The 23,485-nt window shown below is 39.3% G+C and overlaps 2 protein-coding genes and 1 long non-coding RNA gene across 3 annotated transcripts; 1 reads left to right on the top strand and 2 right to left on the bottom strand.

The window, feature by feature from the left end:
* Positions 1-625: 625 nt before the first annotated feature.
* On the bottom strand, positions 626-4,219 carry LOC128475136 (uncharacterized). The gene is made up of 3 exons (XR_008346446.1): positions 4,161-4,219; positions 3,459-3,602; positions 626-654 (listed from the first exon to the last, which is right to left on the bottom strand). It is a non-coding gene; the product is annotated as an uncharacterized LOC128475136 (long non-coding RNA).
* A 7,754-nt stretch (positions 4,220-11,973) lies between these two features.
* Positions 11,974-17,009, bottom strand: ATP5PB (ATP synthase peripheral stalk-membrane subunit b). The gene is made up of 7 exons (XM_053457605.1): positions 16,849-17,009; positions 14,759-14,795; positions 14,240-14,385; positions 13,550-13,713; positions 12,893-13,018; positions 12,617-12,796; positions 11,974-12,141 (listed from the first exon to the last, which is right to left on the bottom strand). The coding sequence occupies exons 1-7, from the start codon at positions 16,874-16,876 to the stop codon at positions 12,070-12,072; spliced, it is 753 nt and encodes a 250-aa protein (XP_053313580.1). The 5' UTR covers positions 16,877-17,009; the 3' UTR covers positions 11,974-12,069.
* Positions 17,010-17,458: 449 nt separating this feature from the next.
* WDR77 (WD repeat domain 77) lies at positions 17,459-22,691 on the top strand. The gene is made up of 10 exons (XM_053457599.1): positions 17,459-17,614; positions 17,912-18,097; positions 18,499-18,640; positions 18,737-18,786; positions 19,148-19,218; positions 20,670-20,724; positions 21,327-21,395; positions 21,717-21,825; positions 22,017-22,085; positions 22,208-22,691. Exons 1-10 carry the CDS (start codon positions 17,530-17,532, stop codon positions 22,335-22,337), a joined length of 966 nt encoding a protein of 321 aa, XP_053313574.1. The 5' UTR covers positions 17,459-17,529; the 3' UTR covers positions 22,338-22,691.
* The last annotated feature ends 794 nt before the right edge of the window (positions 22,692-23,485 follow it).

The raw sequence follows: 23,485 nt of genomic DNA on the forward strand, positions 1-23,485 counted from the left end.
TGTCTTGCAGCAGTTTTTTGCTCTTTTTTAAAGAAATAATATTGTGATCATTATATAACATTTTGCATCAATCCCATATGAGCTCTTCTAGGTTATATATTAGAAAGTATCTCTTGGAGACGCTCTATACTTCTTTCTTAAGATTCAAAAGTCAAAAGTAGTAGCAGAATAAATGTTATCTTTCTCTCTTTTAAGTCATAAACAGGGTTAACAGAATGAAATCCAATTCCACCTCCTTATCCCACTTCTACTTGTCACTTCCTATTTAACTTTCCCGCAACCTAATGCAGATGCTTGGAAATTGTGTTCACAACACTAGGAACAAATCAAGCCTTCTTACCTCTCCTTTACCTATTCCTGGTTGATTGGACCAGAAGCAACACCGTCACCCATTAAAAGTATGGTCTCTCTGTCTAGTTTGCCTTTTTCATACAATTTACTTTGCCTCATTAATAAATGACTACAAGCCTTTTTGAAAGGCTAACATCACACTTCTTGAGTATAAAGAGATATTACAATGATTAATAAATATGAATAAATATGTAAACTTAGCCAATCAACTAAGAGAGACTGAGAAATCAGACAGTGTTATGCCATTACCTCTGTCTGGATCTTCAATGTCTCCTTATCCATTTCTTTATTTTCACGTGAAAGCTGGAATTATAACAATTAATGAAATGATTATAACGTAATACATTCACAGACAGCATTACAGCAAATACAAACATGTTTCGTGACAAAGTAGGGTTCGATATACATTAGAAAATATTGCTATTGTTAGATGTGTTTACGCTTTTTTTCTCAAAATTGGAGGGAATTGAAAATTCGGATTGCTAAAATTCATTTATCCATAACAGTAGCAACATTCTTCAAGTATACATCCAACAGAAATTACATTCTTGTGCCATAAAGACTAACGCTCTGCTTCCGTAACACTACAGTGTAATTCTTTAGACTGCATAGGAAAGCCTTGTCCTAGTATTCAGATGAGAGAAGATTTGAATTTGTTGTCTGTGCAAGAAGGTAAAATGGCTTTAACCGACCACTGCAGTTTATTACATTTTAACCATTTAACCCCTTGACGACAATTGACGTGCCAGGCACGTCACGGAAATACATCCCCTTAATGACAATTGATGTGCCTGGCACATTATGGGGTTAAATGAGGGTAGAAAGCAATCAGCTATTGCTTTCTTCATTCCGTTGGTGTTGTTGTAATGCTTTGACATTGAGGCATCCATCAACACAAAGAAAAAATGCAGTGGCCCCGTATGATCGTTCTAGGAGCCGTCATATTCAACATAATGTATGTCTTTCAATTATGGCAGTAGCTAAAAAAAAGCGGTCAACCATCGCCTCCTAAGCTTAGTTAGTGTTGCTGAAGTGCTTCTATATAGAGGCATTCAGAGACACAAAAAAAGGCAGGGGCCCCCTCCTTTTAAACATATAAGAGTTCCAGAGGGTCTCTCCAAACAATGCAGGTCATGAAGCCCAGCTCACTAATCAATTTGCGATCAGTGAGATCAATCCAAAAAATAGAAAATGTAAAAAATTGGGTGGTATCACTCTACTCAGGAGATGTTTATGGACACATATCGGGGTGTTGTTTGACAGTGACATATACCAGGAGCTATATCCCGTATTTGCTCGATTATAAGACGAGGTTTTTTCAGAGCAAATGCTCTGAAAAATACCCCTCGTCTTCTAATCGGGGTCGTCTTCTAATCAGACCTCAAATAGAGGTCTGATTAGGAGACTAAGATCCAGATCCCCCGCACCGCTGCAGGGGACCTGGATCCTCCTGTCTCACCCCCCCCCCATCATACACACACTTACCGGTGCTTCCTGCTGTATTGCCGGGGCAGCGGGTTGACTTCTACGCGTCTAGACAACGTCCGCTGCAGCCGGAAGGAGGTGTGGCTAGCAGCGGGGGTTGTCTGCGTCCGTCGCGTAGACCTTCCCCGACTGTCAGAGATCAGAGTTCTCTGATCTCTGACAGCCGGGGAAAGTATACGCGATGGACGCATACAAACCCCCGCTGCCAACTCCACCTCCTTCCGGCTGCAGCGGAAGGCGACGTCAACCCGCTGCCCCAGCTGGAAGCACCGGTAAGAGAGGGGAGAGAGGGGTGAGAGAGAGAGTGTGTGTGTGTGTGTGTGTGAGTTAAATGGGGGTATAGGGTGTGTGTGTGTGTGTGTGTGTGTGTGTGTTAAATGGGGGCATAGGGCATTTCTGGAGTGGCGTTAAGGGGCCATTTAATAGAGCACTCTGCCTCCTGAAATGCCTTATACCTCCCTATATGCAACTCTGCCCCATAATATGCATTTTAACCCCCTAAATGCCAGAATGGGATATAGGGGTATAAGGCATTTCTGGAGGCAGAGTGGCACATAGAGGGTCAAAAGGCATACCATGGGGCACAGTGGCATATAGAGGGTTAAAAGGCATATCATGGGCCACAGTGCCATATTGGAGTGGCAAGCCTGGGGGCAGATGTGCGTAACTGGGGGACAGGTTGGAAAATACAAGAAATAAAAACAAAAAAAATATTTTTCTCAATCATAGCTTTTATTAAAATAAATAGTTTACATGAATTAACATTTACTGGTAAAACTTTTTTCCTTTGGGGTCGTCTTATATTCAGGCTTTTTCTTTTTTCCTAAGTTAATATTCAGATTTTGGGGGGTCGTCTTATAATCAGGGTCGTCTTATAATCGAGCAAATATGGTATTCATATCTGAAGCACAATGTGTGTGGGAAAAAAAAACACAAAAAAAGTACTACCACAAAGTTTGAAGAAGGCTGGTGGCAGAATCAGTGCATGGGAAGAGTTAAAATACTAGCATTTGAAATACTCGGGGGTTGTCTAGTTTTTAAAAATATATAGTTTGATGGAGGGTGAATTGTACTGACCAGCTTTAAAGGTATCCCAAACATAGCTGATGGGGCACAATGACCAGTTTTGAAAAAAAGGTTTTTAAAGTGTAATATGCTACTTGTACTTATTGCCCTATAACTTGCAAAAACGCATGAAAGCATTTAGTATTTTTAAACTCAGACAAATAGTAGACTTTATTTAGCAGGTTTTTTCATTAGCTTTTGTAGATGAGTAAATCTTAGCAAATAAAAATTGTATTATTTTATTTATTATTTATTTTAGTATTATTACCATTATTCTATTTAAAAAAAAATATGGTGAATTAGATTATATGATTGAAATAATGGTATCTGAAGAAAGCCCTTCTTGTCCTGAAAATAATATATAAAAAAAACGAACACCGCATTAAAGTTAAAACAGCCAGAAGGGTACAAAAAAGATCCATCTCCAGACTCTATAGTTTATACTCTACAAGAATTTTCCCATTCAGGTCAAACCCCGTGAATTATCACTTATGTTGAAGGTACAATATCATAATAAATAACATGTGGAAGAGAATATTCCAGAATGAGAAATTTACATAGTCATTGAGTTCTTTCATCTTCTCCACCTTTTGTCGTACAATCCTAACATCTTCTTCCCTCTGTGATAACAATTCCTCCAGGCGACGTTTTTCTGCAAGCAGTAAACCGGAGTCTCTGCTTCCAGCGTCGTCAGATTCTTCCTATATTAAGGAATACAATTGTATTATTCAAATGACTAATAATTCCAGCATTACAAGTTAAGCTTCTCAACAATAAAAATACACAGTCAATGGAAACAGAGAAAAAAAAGTAGAGATTCATCTAAATTGACCTTAATCTAATTAACCATGAATAATATATTCTAATGCTATTTGCTTAAACATCCTGCCTAATATATAGCTTGAAGTGACATGTTTTACATATTTGCATTGTTAGCAGAGATTACCATGATGAAATGTCAATAAAAAAAAGTACACATGATCTGCAACCCCTAACATATCTGAATATAAATTAGTAGGATTTGTTAAGGTAACATAGGATTTACCAAACTTCAATTAAAGACAGAGCGGCCATCAGACAGCCTTTCATCCTCACATCTCCCTCCCATGCCTGAATCTGAATGTATGTAAATGTATGTAAATGTATGTAAATGTATGTAAATGACCCGTTATACCTGTTTGTGGGATGGACTTGTAACACCTCGGTTTTTGTATACAGATGTTCACAATATAATATCTTTAAAAATGTAATGTACTCACTTCCTGGGATTTGGATGCCTTTTCAGACATGATGCAATAGTGCTTGTGATGGTAATCAATATATATATGAAGCAAAATGTCCGGGTGGTGCTTTCTACTACTCTGAAGCTCAGAGTTCTGACACCAACAGGATCAATAAGATAAGCAATCGCTTTAGTCGCTTGTTCTGTCAGGTAATCACATGATTATACATTTTCAGAATCTAATAGCAGGTCCAGGACACCTTATCTGACTTCACATTATCTTAGGATTTTGACTGAAAAACCAAATATATGTCTCTGTCCAGTTATTACATCCCTTCCATTGCATAAACAGCAGAAAAAGTTTATAATCTGTAAAGAGGTTGCAAATTTATAACTGCAAGTGCCTATTAGAAGGCTATCCGTGATAGCCGATTCAGCTTCTACAGGCTTGGCTTTAAAATATAAAACATGTGAATATTACTGCATTGACTGAAACTCCACTTATCTGTTACTTAATTTCTACTTCCTGTCTTGCTGGTGCTCCCTACAGTACTTTATTACTTAATATAGTTTTGGAGATTGCCATTGCTGTGTCTTTTAAGCCAAACTTATTTAGAACAAAAGTATTTATGCTTTATTTTTAATTGCGATATTATTCCTAACTGGTATCAGGAACTTATTGAGCTGATACTTTACAACAAGTTTGTTTTCTGGATATTTTCTTAAAAAATAAATAAAACGATAGCACCTAAAATATAAGCCATACACAGTAACAAAAGGGTTGAAATAAACTTTGCACAGTAAATGTGGAAATGTGTTCACCTCACTCTTCAGAACATATACAGTATAAAACATGTAACCATAGAATCGTATGAGCATCAAGAGAGAGAAGCGTACATCTATTAGAACCAAACGCTTGAAAAAATAGCTAGAGTCTCAAGTGATAAAATGAACCTGCCAGTACCATAGGAATGTTAAAACATAACTAAAAAATACTAAATCCTAATAATATAAATATAGAATGATGAATGCACATTTCTTATTCTTCTCTACATGGAAAAAATACCACGCAAAGAGTATGTACATGTTATGTCCTGTCTACACTGTGTACAGCGCTATGGAATTTGAAGCCACTATAAAAAAAAAGCAATAAATGATAATAATATTATAATATTATAATATAATATAATAATAATAAAAATATTAGAATTGTTTTAAGGCTTTGAAGTTGCATGCACAGTAGGTCCTTTAAAAGTGTGAAGGCTTTAAGTAATAGGTCAGCAGTAGATTTATAATCATACCTGATGAATTCCCCTAGGTGGAAGCTGGAAAAAGATGCTGGAAGGAGAAATTGTCAAAAGCCATTTGACCCGTTCAATGGAATGCAGCAGACTAGAGGGAAAGTTTCCAAGAGTACAAGTGAAATCCATTGACCAGCAAATACACATGCTAACATATCCTATGATTCGAGTAAGATATTTGTATTTATTTCACTATGTAGGGTTACATTCACGATGACGAATTTGGTGGATCTCAAAATTGCAAAAATAATGTGTAGGGTAAAAGCCAAACGTGTAGCCAGTTCTAGGAAGCGCAGCTTGATGTGCTATCACTTTAAAACTGAGCAGGCGCTGCGATGTCACCGGTATTATGACTTCACTGCAGTCCGGTTACAAGCTGTTGGAAACGCAATTTTCTCACTTGCTGTTCAGTGCAAATCTGCTGTGAGTTTCTTCTGATATTTTAGGGGGGAAATGTGTTATTTGTGGGCGATATGGTGACAGTTCAGGGCCTACTATGTGTTACTAGGTGTAAGATTGCTATATGAAGTTGGCATTCACTTTTTTCTATATCATTTTGATGAATGTGGAAATAGACAACCTGTAAATATCTGTTACTGAATGGATTAACTCATTTTCTTATCTCTTTTTCAGATATCTGAGCTGCTTGGATTGAAAATGGTACGTGTTAAAGTGTTAGTAATAATGAATTAATAATGTTTAATGCAAGATTAGCCACCAACATTTGACACAAATATACCTGACTTATTATAAGGCAGCCTTTCAAATAAACAAACATACATTCTAGACAATTCCTACACGGTGCATCCGGATGAATGTTACATGCTGGCAGAATGTATTTCTTAAAGACTGACGTGTACCATGTAAATCACATACATGTCCAGTTTGAAAGGCCTATCTGGTAACTCAAGATAGGTACATGAACATGCAGCTCCATTTATATTTTGAATTAGCACTAAGACATGCATTGTTAAAATGTTGGCATTCAAAAATAACACAAATTTAAAAAGTAAAAGAAAATACTAATGTAATAAAGCAATTGAAGGAACTATCTTCATGTTTGATTTGTTTTATTTCAGGAGAGTGTATTAAATTACATTACAAAGAAAAGAACAATTATTGTAAGTCATTTTTTTGTCATTTAGTATTTATTTTATTTATGGGTAGTAATATTAATTTTGTTGGTTGTTTGGCTGATGGTTACTACGTCTAATGCCCTGGAGCGAGGGAAATGTTAGACATATAATCATTTATTGTGCATAATAAACACATACAGTCCATATCCGCTCTCCATATTTCACACCAGTTTTTGGGCATTGCGAAGAATTTAATAAAACGAATTGGTTATGTTAGTTGGGGCTGGGAATATCGGGTCCCTAGAAATCTACAGCTACTTCAGATCATTGCTAAAAATGACCAAAATCAATGTAAACTCCTGGGAAGGTGTGTACAGCCAAGAAATTATCTCCAGATCATTCAATTAGGCCTCTATAACCAGTTTATATCAATTCTTACCAACAGGTTCAACAAACAACATTCTTTACAAATGAGGTATGAATATATTTTATGTATTTCTACTTGCAACAGTAAGTCTTTTCTCTAGTACGTTGATGTGTTTATTCCAAATACAGTTTCTGCAAAGCGTCGTCATAATATTGCCCATAATCTAATGCTTTACAGTTACACACATATTATGCACTAACTAAAATCTCTTATTGACAGATGGAGAGAATTCAGGAAAAAATGAGTAAGTATTATATCAACACCCATCATGTGACCCACATAAATTTTCTCTTAAATATGTAAAAAAATAAATAAAAAACAAACAATAAAAAGGCATAAAGTTTGTTTCCATAGGTTATTAGTGGACTTTACATTTTAGCAACGTCTTTGTCCTGATGCCTTGGGAATTAGAAGACTCATGAAGTTTGATATACAACTAACTATGTTAGATATGCTGCTTTATTCTGTATTGTTAATCACATTATATCTGTTTTGCATCCACAGATGGAGGATATGAGGACAGTGTGTAAGTTTCTTCTGAAATTAGTTTTTTTATTATTATTGAATCAGTTATTTTACAGATTATAGTCTGGTTGGATTCTGCTATCATTTAGGATATGAATTTCAGTGTTTGGCTAAAAAGAAACATACAGGGCAGCACTACATAAACCTACTGAGCCATCCTGATCACTGACTCCATTTACTCTAGGGTTGTTTTATCATAGCATAACTTCTAGATCCATGAGTATGTTGTATCTTGACTTTCACGATAATGAAATTCTTTTTACTTGTTTACATTTACAGTGAGGAAGAATTGGACATATACTTTTACAATAACGCTAAAGCGAATCGGCTGGCATTGGTAAGCAGTCACTCATTTACTGGTCAGTTTTTACAGAATAGAGAATGCAGCCAGCAGATAAACCTAACACGACCCAGCTTAACTCAACAACACCTACATTTGACTTATTTGAGCATATTACCTACGCTCACACTAAATTTAAACAAAAGTTCCTGATCTGATGAGAACTTCCAAAGTTAGTAAGCTAAAAATCAAAGACTGTAGCAGTTGTGCAAAATAACACAGACTCCACAGTGTAAATGGGCCAGATGAGGAGATCAGAGATCTCCTTTGTAACCACCCCATTGTAGCAGAAGCACACGAAGGGACCAGAGAGGGTTATCAGCTTCCCAGTGTCCCCATTATACGTTTATATTAAATTAAACTGCACACATATCATTAGACCTGATGAATTCCCACAGGCCAAGAGACCGACAAAGGTGATTAAACAGATGATAACTGGATACATGTGTAGCCCATGAAGCTAGTTGCTCATATTTTTTCTTATTTTCTAGGAGAATGAATTGAAGGAATTGTCTGTGATCGGTATGTATGCACACATTTATAACATACAGGCTAAAGTTTTGACTTTACCTAGCCAATGATATAGAAAGCATCACAAGGGGAGCTGGTTATTAATGGAAGCGAAAGAGCACTCCATGTAACACAATCATGTTTCTCATTTCTATATCTTTTGCCATATTTAGAGAGAGATGTATATGAATGGAGAAAGATCAATTTGAACAAAGGGTGAGTACAGATCCATTTAATAAAAACACACAAGCGATTTATCAACATTATATATATATATATATATATATATATATATATATATATATATAACACATTTTAAATGCACCTTTTTCATCTAGCATGACCAAGGACAAGGACGAGGAAGAAGTAAAGAGTAACGAGTAAGTAGAACTTAAAGAATGGAAACTGAGGTTTGAGGAGGAAAACATAATAACAGGAACGTGAATAGCACCTAAATGGGAAGGGAGGCATTAAATAGAGGCTGGGGAGAAAGCTTAGAGGAAACAAGGTAAATAAGTATATAGGAATGGGGAAAAAGAGAAAGGATAAGTGATATCGAGACAGTAACACAGTAAAGTATGGATAGTAAAGGACATTGGTAAAACAAACACAGCTGGAGAGAGTAATGAGACCGAAGCAGCAGGAAATATATAGAGAAGACGGTGTTAGGCATTGAGAAGCAGTTAGACCTGAGAATAGAAACATGGAATAGAAATGTTTATGGTGGAAGAATCTATAAAAACAACTCATGCTTCTGTTTTCATTCTTCCTACAGGTTTTCCTGGATGAGGTAAATTGGTTTACATGTATTCTAATACATTCTTACACAAATGCTAATTAAAATCCTACTGATGTCTTTTTCTGTGACCTGCGATTTGAGTAAACGGGAGGGCTCAACACCAAGCATGATAGGGCTTTCAATACACCTTAAATCATGTTTTCATCATTTTCCATTATCGCACAACCAAATACAACTTTTAAAGCACATTTTTAACAGTAGGGCCCCTAGGCAGACCAATTCTAGATCACGAAGTGTTTTTATAGAAAACTTATCATTGAACCTCATACTTACACAAACCAACGCATTTTCTGCCGACAGATACACCAGAACACTAACCCTTGAGGTGTGTTTTGTACATTAAGTATTGGGACCCCTGACCATTAAACTAACAGGGACTTTGATGACATAGGATTCTTAATACATTGACTCTGCTTTCCACAAGACTGGGGTGTTTCTGTGGGAATTATTGCCCATTCATCCAGTAGAGCATTTCGTCAGGCACTGATGTTGGACGAGGCCTGGCTCGTTCTCTGGATTCTCTGGTCCAGTTCATCCCCAAAGTGTTTTGGTATGCTATGTCCTCTTCAGCATATGATATGCTTCCAACTTTGTGGAAACAGTTTGAGGAAGACCCTTTTCTATTCCAGCATGACTGTCCCTAGTGCACAATGCAAGTTCCATAAAAACAAGGTTGTATGAGTTTGGTGTGAAACTTCACTGTCCCATACAGAGCCCTGACCATCTCAACCCCATCAAACACCTCATCCCACATCTCATGCCTGACCTCACAAATGCTCTACTGGATGAATAAGCAAATATTCCCACAGAAACACTCCATATTCTTATGAAAAACCTTCTCAGGAGAGTGGAAACTGTTTTAGATGCAAAGGGGGGGGGGCAAATACATGTTACTATCTACGTATTCAGAATGAAATGTCATAAAGTCCCAGTGGGTGTAATGGTCAGGTGTCCCAATACTTCTGTCCATATAGTGTAGTTGATCCATAAGATGGTTTATTTAAGTGTTCATCACTTACCTTCTTTCACCGTTATAAAGTAAAATCTACCTTTGTTTTGTTTCTATTACAGTTTCTTCCGCACCTGCTTTTGGTGGAAATAGTAATCAAATTATGTGACTCCACCACGTTCCTGTCCCCATGTGTGCGGGAGGTCAACGATCAAGACTCTTAGAGGGCCCAATGTCTCCCTTGCCCTGTCCAACACATCTAATTTACACTATGTTGGACCTTACTTGTTTAATAAAGGATTAGACTTTTAACTTGATTGATTTATTAGGAGAGCAGACTCACGTGTGTCCAGTTGGGGCTTGATAGTTTTGCAGTTTCATATAGGGATACCCTCTGCTCTGGATCCTGCTCTACACCATCTACATTGAGCCACTCACCTTTAGTGCAAACAATGAAACTATTCAGACTTTTTCATAGATCACTTTAATGGTTCATTGTTCAACTTGGTGCAGGGTAACAGCCGAATATTTCAAATTGGCCATATAAAACTATATGTAAAACTAGGGAACTTTACCAAGGACCTATTGACATTATTCATTCATCCTTTTTCTGTTCAATGTCCACCAAACTTGGTGGTAAAGAAAGAAAAAAAACAGGCAGGGACTGAATTTCCACCAAGAAGGAATGTTTAGACAAGTAACACATTAAAGTATGAAAAATGGACTGTGGTACATTCCTATTTATATCAAAAGTATGTTTATATCTCTTCATAAGTCACCCACCTTAGTAAGCTAAAATATTTTACATGAATCTTAAAGTCATGTATTAATAGTAATAATGCAAAGTGCCGTAGCTTTTCCCATCCTACATATTGTCCTAAAGCGACACCTTTCCTCGACGGAAAGGAATGGAAACTCTTCTAAGACAGTAAACTGCTGGATGACGATTACAGTTTGAATAAAAAGGTGTCGAGTTTGATAGACGGTGGCAGGGAGTTGCAGAGACTACGTACGACACGGCAGAATCCTGAATTAGGAAGAAGACGTCCTAAAGGTGAAAAGAGAAATAATTTCTTAGGAAATCGAATGGCAGATAGGAACGTGTTTGGAGGTAAAAGAAGAGCTACAAGGGGTCTAATACTAAGTAAATGTAGGTAGGAGACAGTGGCTTAACCAGAGGTTCAGTCTTGGAAATGTTGAGTTTCAGCTGGTGGGATGCGATCCCAGGTGCAACTTCAGGGTGTAAATTAGCAGGGCTAAGAAGAAAGGGTGAGAAGTCAGGAGAAGAATGGTACAGTGACCAAAAGTTGGCAGCACAGTCATGTTATATGCACTTTAATTTTGTTGGTGGTACAATACAAATGCATGCAAAGGGATTCTGAACAATCTGAAACGAAACAGTATTCTTTAAAGAGACACTCCAGCCATCTTATGCACTTTAATGCATATAATAAGTGCATGGTCCCTTTAAAATATCAAATGCATGTCAAATGCATCTCCTGCACTTTACTACCACTGACTGGCTCCTTAAGCAGTCAATCAGTGACAGTACACCTATTTAACCATACCAGTACACCTAGGTTGTCCCACTTGTCAACGTCACTCTGATCCTTATGACTGCCCATTTTCCTGCTTTTAACATATCAACTTTGAGGATGAAATGATCACTCGCTGCCTAATGTATCCCACCCACTGACAGGTGCCACGATAACAAGATCATCAGTGTTATTCACTACACCTGTCAGCGGTCATAATTTTATGGCAGATCGGTGAATATTGTCAGTGCTTTTTAGCCAAATAACCTCTTACAGGATTACTACTCACGTCATGCATTGTCCAACACACCTCCTCCTTATAAACTTCAGAAACTGGCCCTTTTGGGCTTACTCCAAAGACACTCCAATAAATTAACTGATGTCAGGATAGTGTAGAAATATTTAATTAAGATTTATATATGGTACAGTTCTTTGACAGCTGGAATCCATATATGCAGAATTGTACATCATAAACCGAAAAACATTAGACTCTAGCTTGTGCATTTTTGGATAGAAGCTTCAGGTCACTGATACACTTGGTGATGCTCTCCTTTTGCTGCAAGAAAGAACAAAAAAAAGTATATATTAAAACATGTCCTTCAGTAAAAAAACTACGCTACTGACAATAATGTGCCAAATCAGTCCTTGAACATGGGATACACTGTATATCTTTCAGAGAATATCAAATAAGATTTGGCCACTGCAGAGGCTGGAGTGTTCTACTTGTATACTGCTGTTTTGGTGGATCTCAGAGAAGCATATTAACCCCTTAAGGACAATGGGCGGTCCCTAAACCCATTGAAAACAACGCATTTTGACCCCATTAGCACATGTCATTAAGGTCCAACTGATAGAGACAGCTATAGCCACAGATCTAGTATAGTTACTGTGAGCTGGAAAAGGCCTCCCTTTAACAATTAAATGCACTACAAGGTTTAAAAGATTAAGTTAGGTGCAAAATACCCTTTGAAGTGCATTAACCAATGTGATATAAAATTAGCAATGTGTTCATGCATTATAAAAGTGTTTACCTGCTGGGGAGTAATGCTCTGTACCACATTCTTCTCAATCCAGTTGATCATATGATCCTGTTCCTTGCGACGTTGCAGGTGCTGCAGGGCCACCTGGTAGTCTAGACGCTTCTTGACGTCATTGTAGACATTCAACAACCGCTCTCTATAGTTAGCTTCCAGAATCATGTTCACGTGGTTCTAGGGGGGAAAAATTTGAATGAATGAAGCACAAACACTTTGCATTTTTACTCTTATAAAAATAGTGGGGATGAGTCTCTTTGCCAAAGGGCATACCCTTTTGGCATCGAAAAGGTAGTGTCTGCCCTCAACCCTCCACTGTTCTTTCTTCTCTTCCTCAATTGCCTGTTCCAGGTTCTTTAAGGCAATGTCCTTAACTTCCTGAGCCTTGGCAATTTTCTCCTAGAACGCATAAAAATCATTGATTAAAAAAAGAAAGCAGAACGGAGGCAATAAAACAACAAAGTAAACCAAAAACAGGATATTATTTCAGAACTAGAATTAACCTTTTTTGTGAGATGCAGTACAACTAACTCAACCCAGATATTATGAATTGTACTACTACACTATAAACTCAATTACAGGACCAGTGAATTCATCCTGGTATCGGGATAATCTGAAGAGGACTAGATTTTGTTCGGTTGAATTTTTGCCCACTCTGACAGTAATGCACAATGACCCCTAAAAGACAGGACCTACATTTTTTGAGGCTTTAAAGAGGACAGCCTTATTGTCACATTAATGCTGACTATATTGTAACTACAATTGTCTGAAATACATAAAGATACAATATGGCATTACAAGACTCAAGTTCTCGGTGAAACAACTAAAAAAACATCTTTGATATAAATTTTAATCACGAGGGACCCTGTGGTGCTTTGTGGAGATATTTCAGGACAGAACGCAGGAGACAAAAGAGAAAAGTAAGTTTACGTTGTTTAGCTGGTCAGCAAATTCTGCCACTTGAGGTCCAAATTTCTTGATGCTGTAGACAATGACTATTCCAATACAGGCTGCTGCAAAGCTTTCATGATTTATGACATAGATTTCCTTGGACAGAAGATAAACAAGAAGTCCGGAACCCAACATGTAGGGACCTAAACACAAAACACATAACTGTTAAGAGGATTACCCCAGTTGTCTTGAAAGTGAAGGGATGTTTTTATAAAATATTTATCAACATTCACATGGTAAGCCGTGACATGGCAATGCACAACAAAGTATAGAAAACAGGGCTCTGTGACGGCAAACATGCATGAATCATTACAGTAGGGCAGGGGTGTCCAACCTGCGGCCCTCCAGCTGTTGCAGGACTACATCTCCCATAATGCTCTTTCAGCTAAAGGTCTGGCTGAGGAGGATGGGAGATGCAGTCCTGCTGCAGCTGGACGCCCCTGCAGTAGGGCAAGATTAAAGATGCCGCGGGCCACACACCAGTTCTGAATGCACATCATTCCTTTACACGAAGACAGTCCTGAAACCAATGTCTTAAGGCAGTCAATATCACACAGCTAATGACCTAACATATGCTTCCCAACCAGAGCCTAAGCAGCAAAACATATGCATTTCAAAGTGACTAAATGATCCTCCACTAGCAGCAAATACAACATTAAACATATTTACCTGTGACTCCAGTCTTGGGGTACAGGAACTGGAAGAATTCTTCAGGGATCAGGCCATAGCGAACCTTCCCTGCTTTCTCAGGAAGGGGAGGAACAGGAGCGAGGGCAGGCTTCCCAGTGTGAAAAGACCTACTTGTGTTCAAAAGGCTGAAGGCAACAAAAACAAAAGAATACACAAATTATACAACCTACTGTTTTAACCTACACATTGAAATAAATTGAAATAAGGATTCGATGAACATTTTCACTTTAACGTGGCTTTCATAGCCAAAAGCATCTTAGAAATTTAAACCAGGGGCAGTGTTGTAAATCCAGAACCTTGAAAACCTCCTATTAGCAAAGATGGCCATGGATCCCATGGAGAAAACCCACACGAGGTCACGACCAATACTGTGTACCATTGAGACTGCACACCTTATCCTGTCTTAGCGCCCACATTCAACAATAAGTTGTCCCACCAAATCCTACCAATAAGTGTGAACCACATTACTTAGTATTGTCTACTTGAACTATTACTTACCCAACACTGAGGGGTGCAGAGTTCCTCAGAGCAGAGGCTACAAACAAAGAAGACTTCATTAGTCCATCCAGCCAGCATCAGAATCCCTCATACCTGTGTCCACCCTTTCCTCACCCAAGAAGACACATAAAAGCCTATTCCCTTCTCTTATCTTCAGGCTCGACTATTGCAGCGCCCTTCTGGTTGGTAATTATCCGTCCGGTCTCAACTCTCTCTCCTCTGCAATCTATCCAGAAGGCTGCTGCTGAGCTTATCGTACACATTAATCTACTGCAACATCACCCCCTCTTCCCCCCCATTTCTACACCCCATTCCCTCTAGATTGTAAGCGGACCTCTTTAAATTGTGTTTATTTTTTCAAATGATAGGCTCAGTGGTATATTTACTTAGTCGCCTCTGTGGTTGGATCTCTGGTACACAACAAGGTGTTGTAGCCCTTTAAGAAAGAGCGCTCCATATGATGTCATATCCTAGTGCGCAGAGCACCTTTTAATAAAGTCTATGGAGGCTGTGCTCCGCCAGCATAAATAGATTGGCTGGGGAGATCAAAGTGTTAAAACATTGTGTCTTTAAACCTCACAATATCATATACGTCTCACTGTACACAAGGGCATAAAGATCGTAACACGGGGCAGAGGGTGGGGAACTCACTCGCAAGAGTTTCTTGAAGCATCTACAGAGATGTTTTGTGTGAATCACTATCAGGGATTTATACAGAGACCTTGTCCTGCAGAGCCACCTTTGCAGCACTAGTGAAAAGGGCGAGTTTACCAAGGTCAGATGAGATATTGCCGACTATAGACGTGATCCAAGGGAAAGGGCACAAACTGGCATGCTCAAAAAAAAAAACCAAACATGATTTAGCACAACAAATAGTGCTTATTAAACTGTCCAAGTGACTTCAGCCAGAACTAGCTTTGTACTAAATACCACCAACTCTTAAAGTGAATAATCAGTCAAAATATATCACAGGCTATACCTACAAGAAAGTTTAAAGAACACAACTAAGAGGAAGTCCTGGAAGCTGAAGAGCTATTGGGCCTGCCCAGTCTGCTTAGCTTTACCACCTGTTGAAAAACCCCATACATTATTTGACCTTTGTGTTAAAGCCAGGACAGCCTTATGTTTATTCCACTTAAATATGTAAACCCCATTTTCTGGACAACAACTTCACTTCTCCGCTACGTTCTAAAGTAATCAAATTTACATTATAACTAAGCAACTGATTTCAAGAGTTTCCCTTTTAAAAATGACAATATATATATATATATATATATATATATTATATCCCGTATTCTTTCACTCACACTCAAGTATAATAAGATAGACTAGGTCACCTCTGTGGCTGCTATAAGGTCCAACGTGCACAAGTAAAAAACAAAAAAGTTTTAGAAGCTTTGTATCTAAGATGGGGGCGTATTTACTAAAGAGAGCATTGACAGGAGAGTTGTGGCTTAAACCTCATGCTGTACTATCCATTACGAAGGGCCAACACCTGCAGGCTCGGCTGTCAAGATAGGCTGTGCTGGCCTTGCATACTGTATAATTCAGCAGAGGAAACAATGAAGTCTCATTGATTTAAACTATGCCACATACAGGGCTAGGCCCCCTCTGCAGCAGAAGGATACCGGGGCTGGACGCTCATAATATAAAAAGGAGTTTAAACCACAACTCTCCTGTCAACTCTTCTTCTAGTGAAGAAAATAAGTAGGCCCCGTATGACCTTACCGTGCCAGTCCCAGCTCCGCCATGCCCTATGAATTCAGGTAGTGTAAGAAGCGCTACATGAATTGCTGGGCCGTATAAATAAAAGATTATACAGAAAGTGACATGACCCCCTCAGCTCACGCCCGATCCACGCGTGCTGTACGGATCTTAAACAGCATGCACGTTATCGCAATGATCGCCTAAACACGAAAGCTATGCGCTAAAAACCCGTTCATCGAACAACCAAAAAGAGCAGCTACGGATACCGTAAACGCATAATGTCTAAATGCGGGGTTCCATGGTTTTCCTTACGGAGCCCTACCGGTAACAGAGGCCTCACCGCACAGCCTGAAGCTGCATCGCTTCTCTTGTTAAATACTCACCCGAAGCGAGAGCTACTCTGGACAACATGATGTTGCTTGGGGTGGCAATACACAAATGGGACCGGCGCTGGAAAAAAAAGCGAGGCGAGCTCTACCGGTCACCCTGTGCCCTCAGTGTCCCTGACACAGCTAAGAAAGCAAGATGGCGCTGGCTCCGCCTCCTCCGGGTCAGTCGACGTCACCGAGTCTTTGACAACCATGTCAATTTAGGGCAAAAGTGGGACGGTACGGTAAAAGTAACGCCATGGCTTCAATACCAGTAACTGTAGTCGGTATTACGTACTTACTTGACAAATAATTTAATACGTGAAACAAAAACGCGACACACACTCAACTGAAATATATATATATATAGTAACACATTTTTTTTATTAAATACTTTAGTTTCAACTAATATTTTTAAAACTAATTCAACATGCAATTCTCACACGCAACCAACGGCTTGCTAACATTATAGCAGTTTTGTTGACATTTGGTTCAAATAATCATGCTATTCAGCTTTTCACCCTATCCGATATAGCAGAGATTGACATGTCTGTTCCGCCCCCTCACAAAGTTCAAGGGCAACGCTAAGCGACCATTGACGCATCGGCGTGTAGGCGGGGCTTGCTGGCGCAGTGGTTGGCGGGAAGGAAACAAGAAAAAAACCGGAGTCGCTTCGGAGTTGCACGTGCTGGAACGATGAAGAAAGAAAGTCCCTGGGGGAGCCCAATGAGGGCCCCAGCATGCATGGACGTACAGCTGGAAGCTGCCCGCTACCGGAAAGGTGACGGATGCGGGAGACAGTAGTAGGAGAAAGCGGGCGTCAGTGGGCCTAATTGGAGGGGATAGTGGGATTCTAGGTGAGTTGGATGACAGCGGGAGGAGTCAGCGGTACATCGTAAGAGAAACATCTGGCAGGTGGGGGCCGCATGGTGCTCAACCAGTTTTTGCGAGGTCTGTTAGGGTACAGGAGGTACATGTGATGGATAGTGCTGCAGTACCTTGTAGTAACGTAGCAGAAACTACTTGGAAAGCTAATATATTAAGATATGTTTTTTCTTTTTAAACTCTCAATCATCAGATGGAGTCTTGCTTTTGGCTGCTTCCAGTCTCAATGGACGTACTTGGGGTGGATCCATTTGGGTGTTCAAGGATCCCCTTGGTGCCCCTAACGAGAGCCTCTGTACGGCTGGCGTGCAGACTGAAGCCGGGGTGACAGACGTGGCTTGGGTGTTGGAGAAAGGCATCCTCGTGGCTTCGGATTCAGGTACCTGTGGCTGGCGTTCCCGAAAGGATCCGTAACGCTGTACCGCTGTTATGAACATCTGCAATTTGTTTTTATATGCCTTTTGCCATAGCTGCCAAAACACCTGACGTTGCTCTGGTTCGTGTAAATCTGTTTATGTGGAACTGAAATCAACAACTTGAATACGAGGCAATGATTTGAGCAAAATATGAACATGAACTGTAAATGCACAACACCTTAAAGTTACGTCATATGCTTTGATAGCTGTGATGTCCCCTTAAATGTATATGGTCCCCTTTCTTATGCATTTTACCCTTACCCTGCCATGTATACGTGTGTGTGTGTGTGTGTGTGTGTGTGTGTGTGTGTGTGTGTATATATCTCATATGCCATTTACTATGTTGGTGTGTCTGTCCCTGCAGGTGCTGTGGAGCTTTGGGAACTATTGGAGAATGAATCTCTCTTAGTCAGTAAATCTACCAAGTATGAACATGACGACATCGTAACAACCTTGAGTGTTTTTGCTGATGGGGCGCAGGCAGTAAGTGGAAGCAGAGATTGCAGGTTGGTTTACTAAAAAGGAAGGTCTGCTGATCTGCGAATTCTGGTGGATTTGGAGCTTGGGCTCTTAAATGATGTGTTTTTGTGCTCTGTTTTCAGTGTCAAAGTCTGGGACCTTGAACAAAAGATGCTCCTAAAATCCTACAAAGGTGAGATTAGATCACAAAGGTTTGTGTACTTAAAGTTCAATTATTTTTTTTCAAATATAGACGATGCATTATGTGTATCTATCTATCAGTCTAATCATAAATAGGCGAAACTGACCAGTTAGCTCCACTTTCTCAAAATTGATACTACGCTAAGGATGGAAGTGATTGTACCATTACGTGGACGGCTCTTTCTCTGTACCCCTTAAACATTAATTTTACCCTAGAATCTACTGAGGAACAGCAATTTAATATATTTGAACTCCCTGTTTCCCATTAATTATAGGGGGATTTTCCTCCTTTTAACATGTTATATTGCTTGCATGTTTCTTCTTTACTTTAATGTGTATTTCTGTGTTTTTAGCGCATTCTGACCATGTCACGTGCGTGTCTGCTTGCCCTGGCAAAGAAGCAATCTTTTTATCTTCTGGTGAGGTAAGTACATTTGGCCTATACCAACCAAAATAAATGGTTAGAAAAGGGTGTTGCTTAACCCCTTCAGTCCTGGGGTATTCCATATCCAAAGGACCAACATTTTTGTTTTGGCTATTTTACCAAATGTTTGTTTAAAGCACGATTCCCCTTTTCCATATATGATGAACTTGCACAAATACATAATTTTGTTCAGGAGAAGTAGGACTCTGGTCGTCCTCTAGCCTGACCCTCCAATGAGAGGAGCAGATATCACTGGAAACTTGCTATATTCTCCCCAAAATAACCCTGTGTAAGCTTCTGCCAAAATAGCGGAGCTTCCCATGAGTCCTCTTCTGTGACTGGGCAAAGGAAGTCACCTGAAGCTCTATTTTACCATGATACCCTCGTGTGAATGTCTCCCAAAATGGCAAGCATCTGGTAATGTCCTCTGATTGGATGACACCGGAATTGCTGCCATTTTGCCCTAAGATAACATCATGTGAATTTCTGCCAAAATGGCGGAGCTTCTGGTGACGTCCTTTCCTCCCTTTGAAGGATCGGGGAGACGATGTTGGAGTGGTCTCCACCATTTTTCCTCTTTATAACCTTGTGTGAGCTTCTACCACTGTGCTCTACGTTAACCTTGTGTGAGCTTCCACCAAAATGGTGGAGTGTCTGGTGCTGTCCTCTCCCCAATTGATGGATCGGGGGGGGGTCACTAGAAGCACCAACGTTTTTGCACAAGTTCGCTGAAATCTTATGTCCGTGATCTGCAGACGTAGAAAAAAAAAGGATAACCAGAAGCTGCGAGCCACGGGAGTGGTCAGCAGAGATTAGGAGACATTTAAAGAGTGAGAGTAAGTCTAGGTGTCAAACAACAACTTTCGTTCCTGAAATTAATTTTTGATGGGTCAAAAACACACCAAAAAAACTTGTGTGAATCGTTTTTGACCCATTTGCATGTCTATTTTCAAATGTATTTTTGTTTTGTTGCCCTGTTCCCAGTGCAGTATGGCTCGAGATCCCTTTTTGGTTTATATTTAAATATTATTTTTTTTTTTTTTTGTGCCGGTTATGACGTGATCTGCAAGCAGATCTCCAATAGCCCTTTGCAGGTTACAATAATTGCAATCGGCCAGCAGGGGGAGCAATGTGAACTCCCAGTAGGTGTGAGCAGTTTAATGATGAGCACCGTTGCCTGAGCAATGCTGGCTTCTGCCAGTCTGATCTCCTGTGTAGCAGCATGGAATTTTCCCTGCCACTGCAACAAAGTCAGGACGTCCTAATGGGCTTCTTGCCACAGGACGTACGGGTGTGTTCTTAGGGTGGACTCAACCGGTTAAGCCTGTGTTTTCCTCTTTGTTAAAGTTTTTTTTTTTTTAACCTGCTTTGGAAACCTCCACATATACTTCAATATATTACATGCAAATGCAGCGTGTCAATAAGCTGTATATTTTGTATTTTTATTAAAGGATGGCTGCGTCTTACTCTGGGATACAAGAAACCCCAAACCTGCCACTCGGATCAGTGAGTACCATTGCTAGTTGTTTCTTTTATCGGAGGGGCCAGTCAGGGCTTGCTTTTTTGGAGGGGCCACGTTTGTGGTTTTAAACATTTAAATGGATAATTTAATGTCTCTGACAACATCATTAAAGACGCATGTATTTCAAAATACTCTTGGTACTTGGTATGCGTTTTCAAAATTGTAAATCCACCACACGGCTATTATATGCATTACAGTGCATATGATGACTGGGAGTGCTCCTTTACTGAACAGATTCATTAAAATCCCTTATATCAGTTGGCACATCTAGTCTGTCCATTTTAATTGGTTCTTGGTCTTAGGTTCGGGGTAGCTTTATGCCAATCCCATGCGAGTTTAAATTTCTTATATATATTAACCTCTGCTACTTTTGCTGTGAGTCCATACCTCTTTTCTACCACCGATTCAGTAAGGTAACGCTTCCTTACTTTAAATCTAAGCATCTAACCCTCTACTACAAAGTGGACTGCCTGATTGTGTGATTTTGAAATAATTGTATTTTCTGTTGGTGACCACTCCCCCCCCTTTCTTGTTTTCAAATGACTTACAACAAATATAACAGGTTATACATTTTTATCTATTACAGATCTTTCCTCGAAGCACATTCCTACCTCTCTGACATGGCATCCAGACAAGGATGATACATTTGCTTGTGGTACATTGTATTTGATTTCATTTCTGTGCTTGCCAAATGTTTGGGGTTTTTTTTTTGTTTGTTTTGTTGCTGGTGGGGCTATATACAAATTGTGTATACTAAGAAAGCAGCATTTTCGCTTTTCAGGCAGATATTGATTGTTCCTCCACTTTAGTGTAGGGGATGAATGGTTCTGTTATTCAGATGTTTAGGACAGGAAGTTTAATCTTTATACAATTTCCAAAACCTTAATTAAACCTAATTCCATGCATTGATATATAATATATCAATGTTTAGATTTTTTTTTTTTTTTGTCCCTTTTAAACCTCTTATTAATTACAGGTGATGAAAGTGGAAACGTTTTCACTGTAAATCTGAAGAGTTCAGACTCTACCCAGGGGCTGGCTGTGCATTCCCAGACCGTCACCGGACTATCATATTCGAAGCACAGGTGAAAACCATCCTCTTGTTTGTGGATTTGTAGTAAATAGGGATGCCAGGGCTCTGGGTGAGACATGTATGATATAATGTCAGTGTAAATGTATATTTAGAGAACTTCAAGTATGAGCAACACATATTTTTTTTATTTTTTTTTTTCCCTTTGGCTTGCTTGTTGAATTCTTTTATTTTGTTCCATTGCAGTACTCCTTTCCTGGCCTCTGTGAGTGAAGATTGTTCTGTAGCAGTACTTGACTCGGACTCAAAAGAAGTGTAAGTGTTTATGTATATTAATTAGATTTTTGTTTTTGTTTGTTATAAAAACTTTCCAAGTACTTACCCCTCCCCTTATTTGTTGTGTGACTTGCTAACGCAAACTTTCGCTTTGTTCACAGCTTCAGGAACCAATCGCATGAAGATTTTGTGACTGGTGTAGCTTGGTCACCTCTTGATCACTCCAGCTTCACTACCATTGGTTGGGATCACAAAGTTCTTCATCACAGCCTTAAAGAGTGCAAGTCATAGGCTTTTTCTGGAAAGACACACCGGGTTTATACCAACCACTAGACAGGAGGTGCAACCATGGCTTGTCGTACATCTTACTAAAGCTCTACATTAGGTTTAATGGCTTAAAATGCCTAAAATGCCTGAAGTCGACTTCAGTGTTGGCAGGCTACTTTCACTGAATTCTGCATGCCACATTGGCAGCACAGAGTTTGAGTTTCTTTTGGAGAACTTTTGTATAAACCTGCCAGCACCATTCTGGATTTCTGTTCTGTACCAGTAGTGCTAATCATTTGTTTAGGGTGACTCTTAAGCAGTGTTTAATTGTGGCACGTAATAAATACCCTAGGCGTTAATAAAGTGAATTGACAGAAATAGGAAATATAAGTTAGTTTTTCATACATTATGGTTTACATTTTGTAACGGTGAAATACAAAAAAAAAAATCTCATGTTATCCTTGCGTAATTGATCACTGTGTCCTCATGTTACAGTTGATACTTTAACACCTTCATGACAAAGCTAGTACGGGGAACGGGCTCCAAATGCAATGTATTTGTGACAATGCCTGTACGCGTATGGGCTGTTTTAAAATAGCTGTGCTTGCGATGTTTTGGGGGGGGGGGTGATCCAAACAAATTACTCCTACCAAATTTAACAAACGCTGGTGGTGGAATTAGTGCATGAAAAGAGTTAAAATATGACCATTTGAAATACCCTGGGGTGTCTAATTTTCCAAAGTATGTGGTTTGATGTCCCAAGTAGCACACAGGGGCAAGATGACCAGATAAAAAGATAAAAAAAAAAAAAAAGGATTTTGAAATGGCAATATGCTACCGTGTTTCCCCGATAGTAAGACACCCCCGATTGTAAGACGTATCGGGAGTTTCAGAGGGGTCGGCTAATATAAGCCGTACCCCGAAAGTAAGACATATGTCTTACTTTCGGGGAAACACGGGGGATTTGCCGGGTCCGCCACTCTAAGGGGCTGGGAAGTCCCCACCAAGGCCGGCCTTACGTGTCTGCGGCCGCACAGGATTTAAATTAAAACATCGGGGGTTTTTTTTAACTTTATTTAACATCCTCCATGTTAAATAAAGTTAAAAAAAACTTTATTTAACATGGAGGATGTTAAATAAAGTTTTTTTAACTTTATTTAACATGGAGGATG

Source organism: Spea bombifrons, chromosome 2, assembly GCF_027358695.1.
Source record: "Spea bombifrons isolate aSpeBom1 chromosome 2, aSpeBom1.2.pri, whole genome shotgun sequence".
Taxonomy (NCBI): Eukaryota; Metazoa; Chordata; class Amphibia; order Anura; family Pelobatidae; genus Spea; species Spea bombifrons.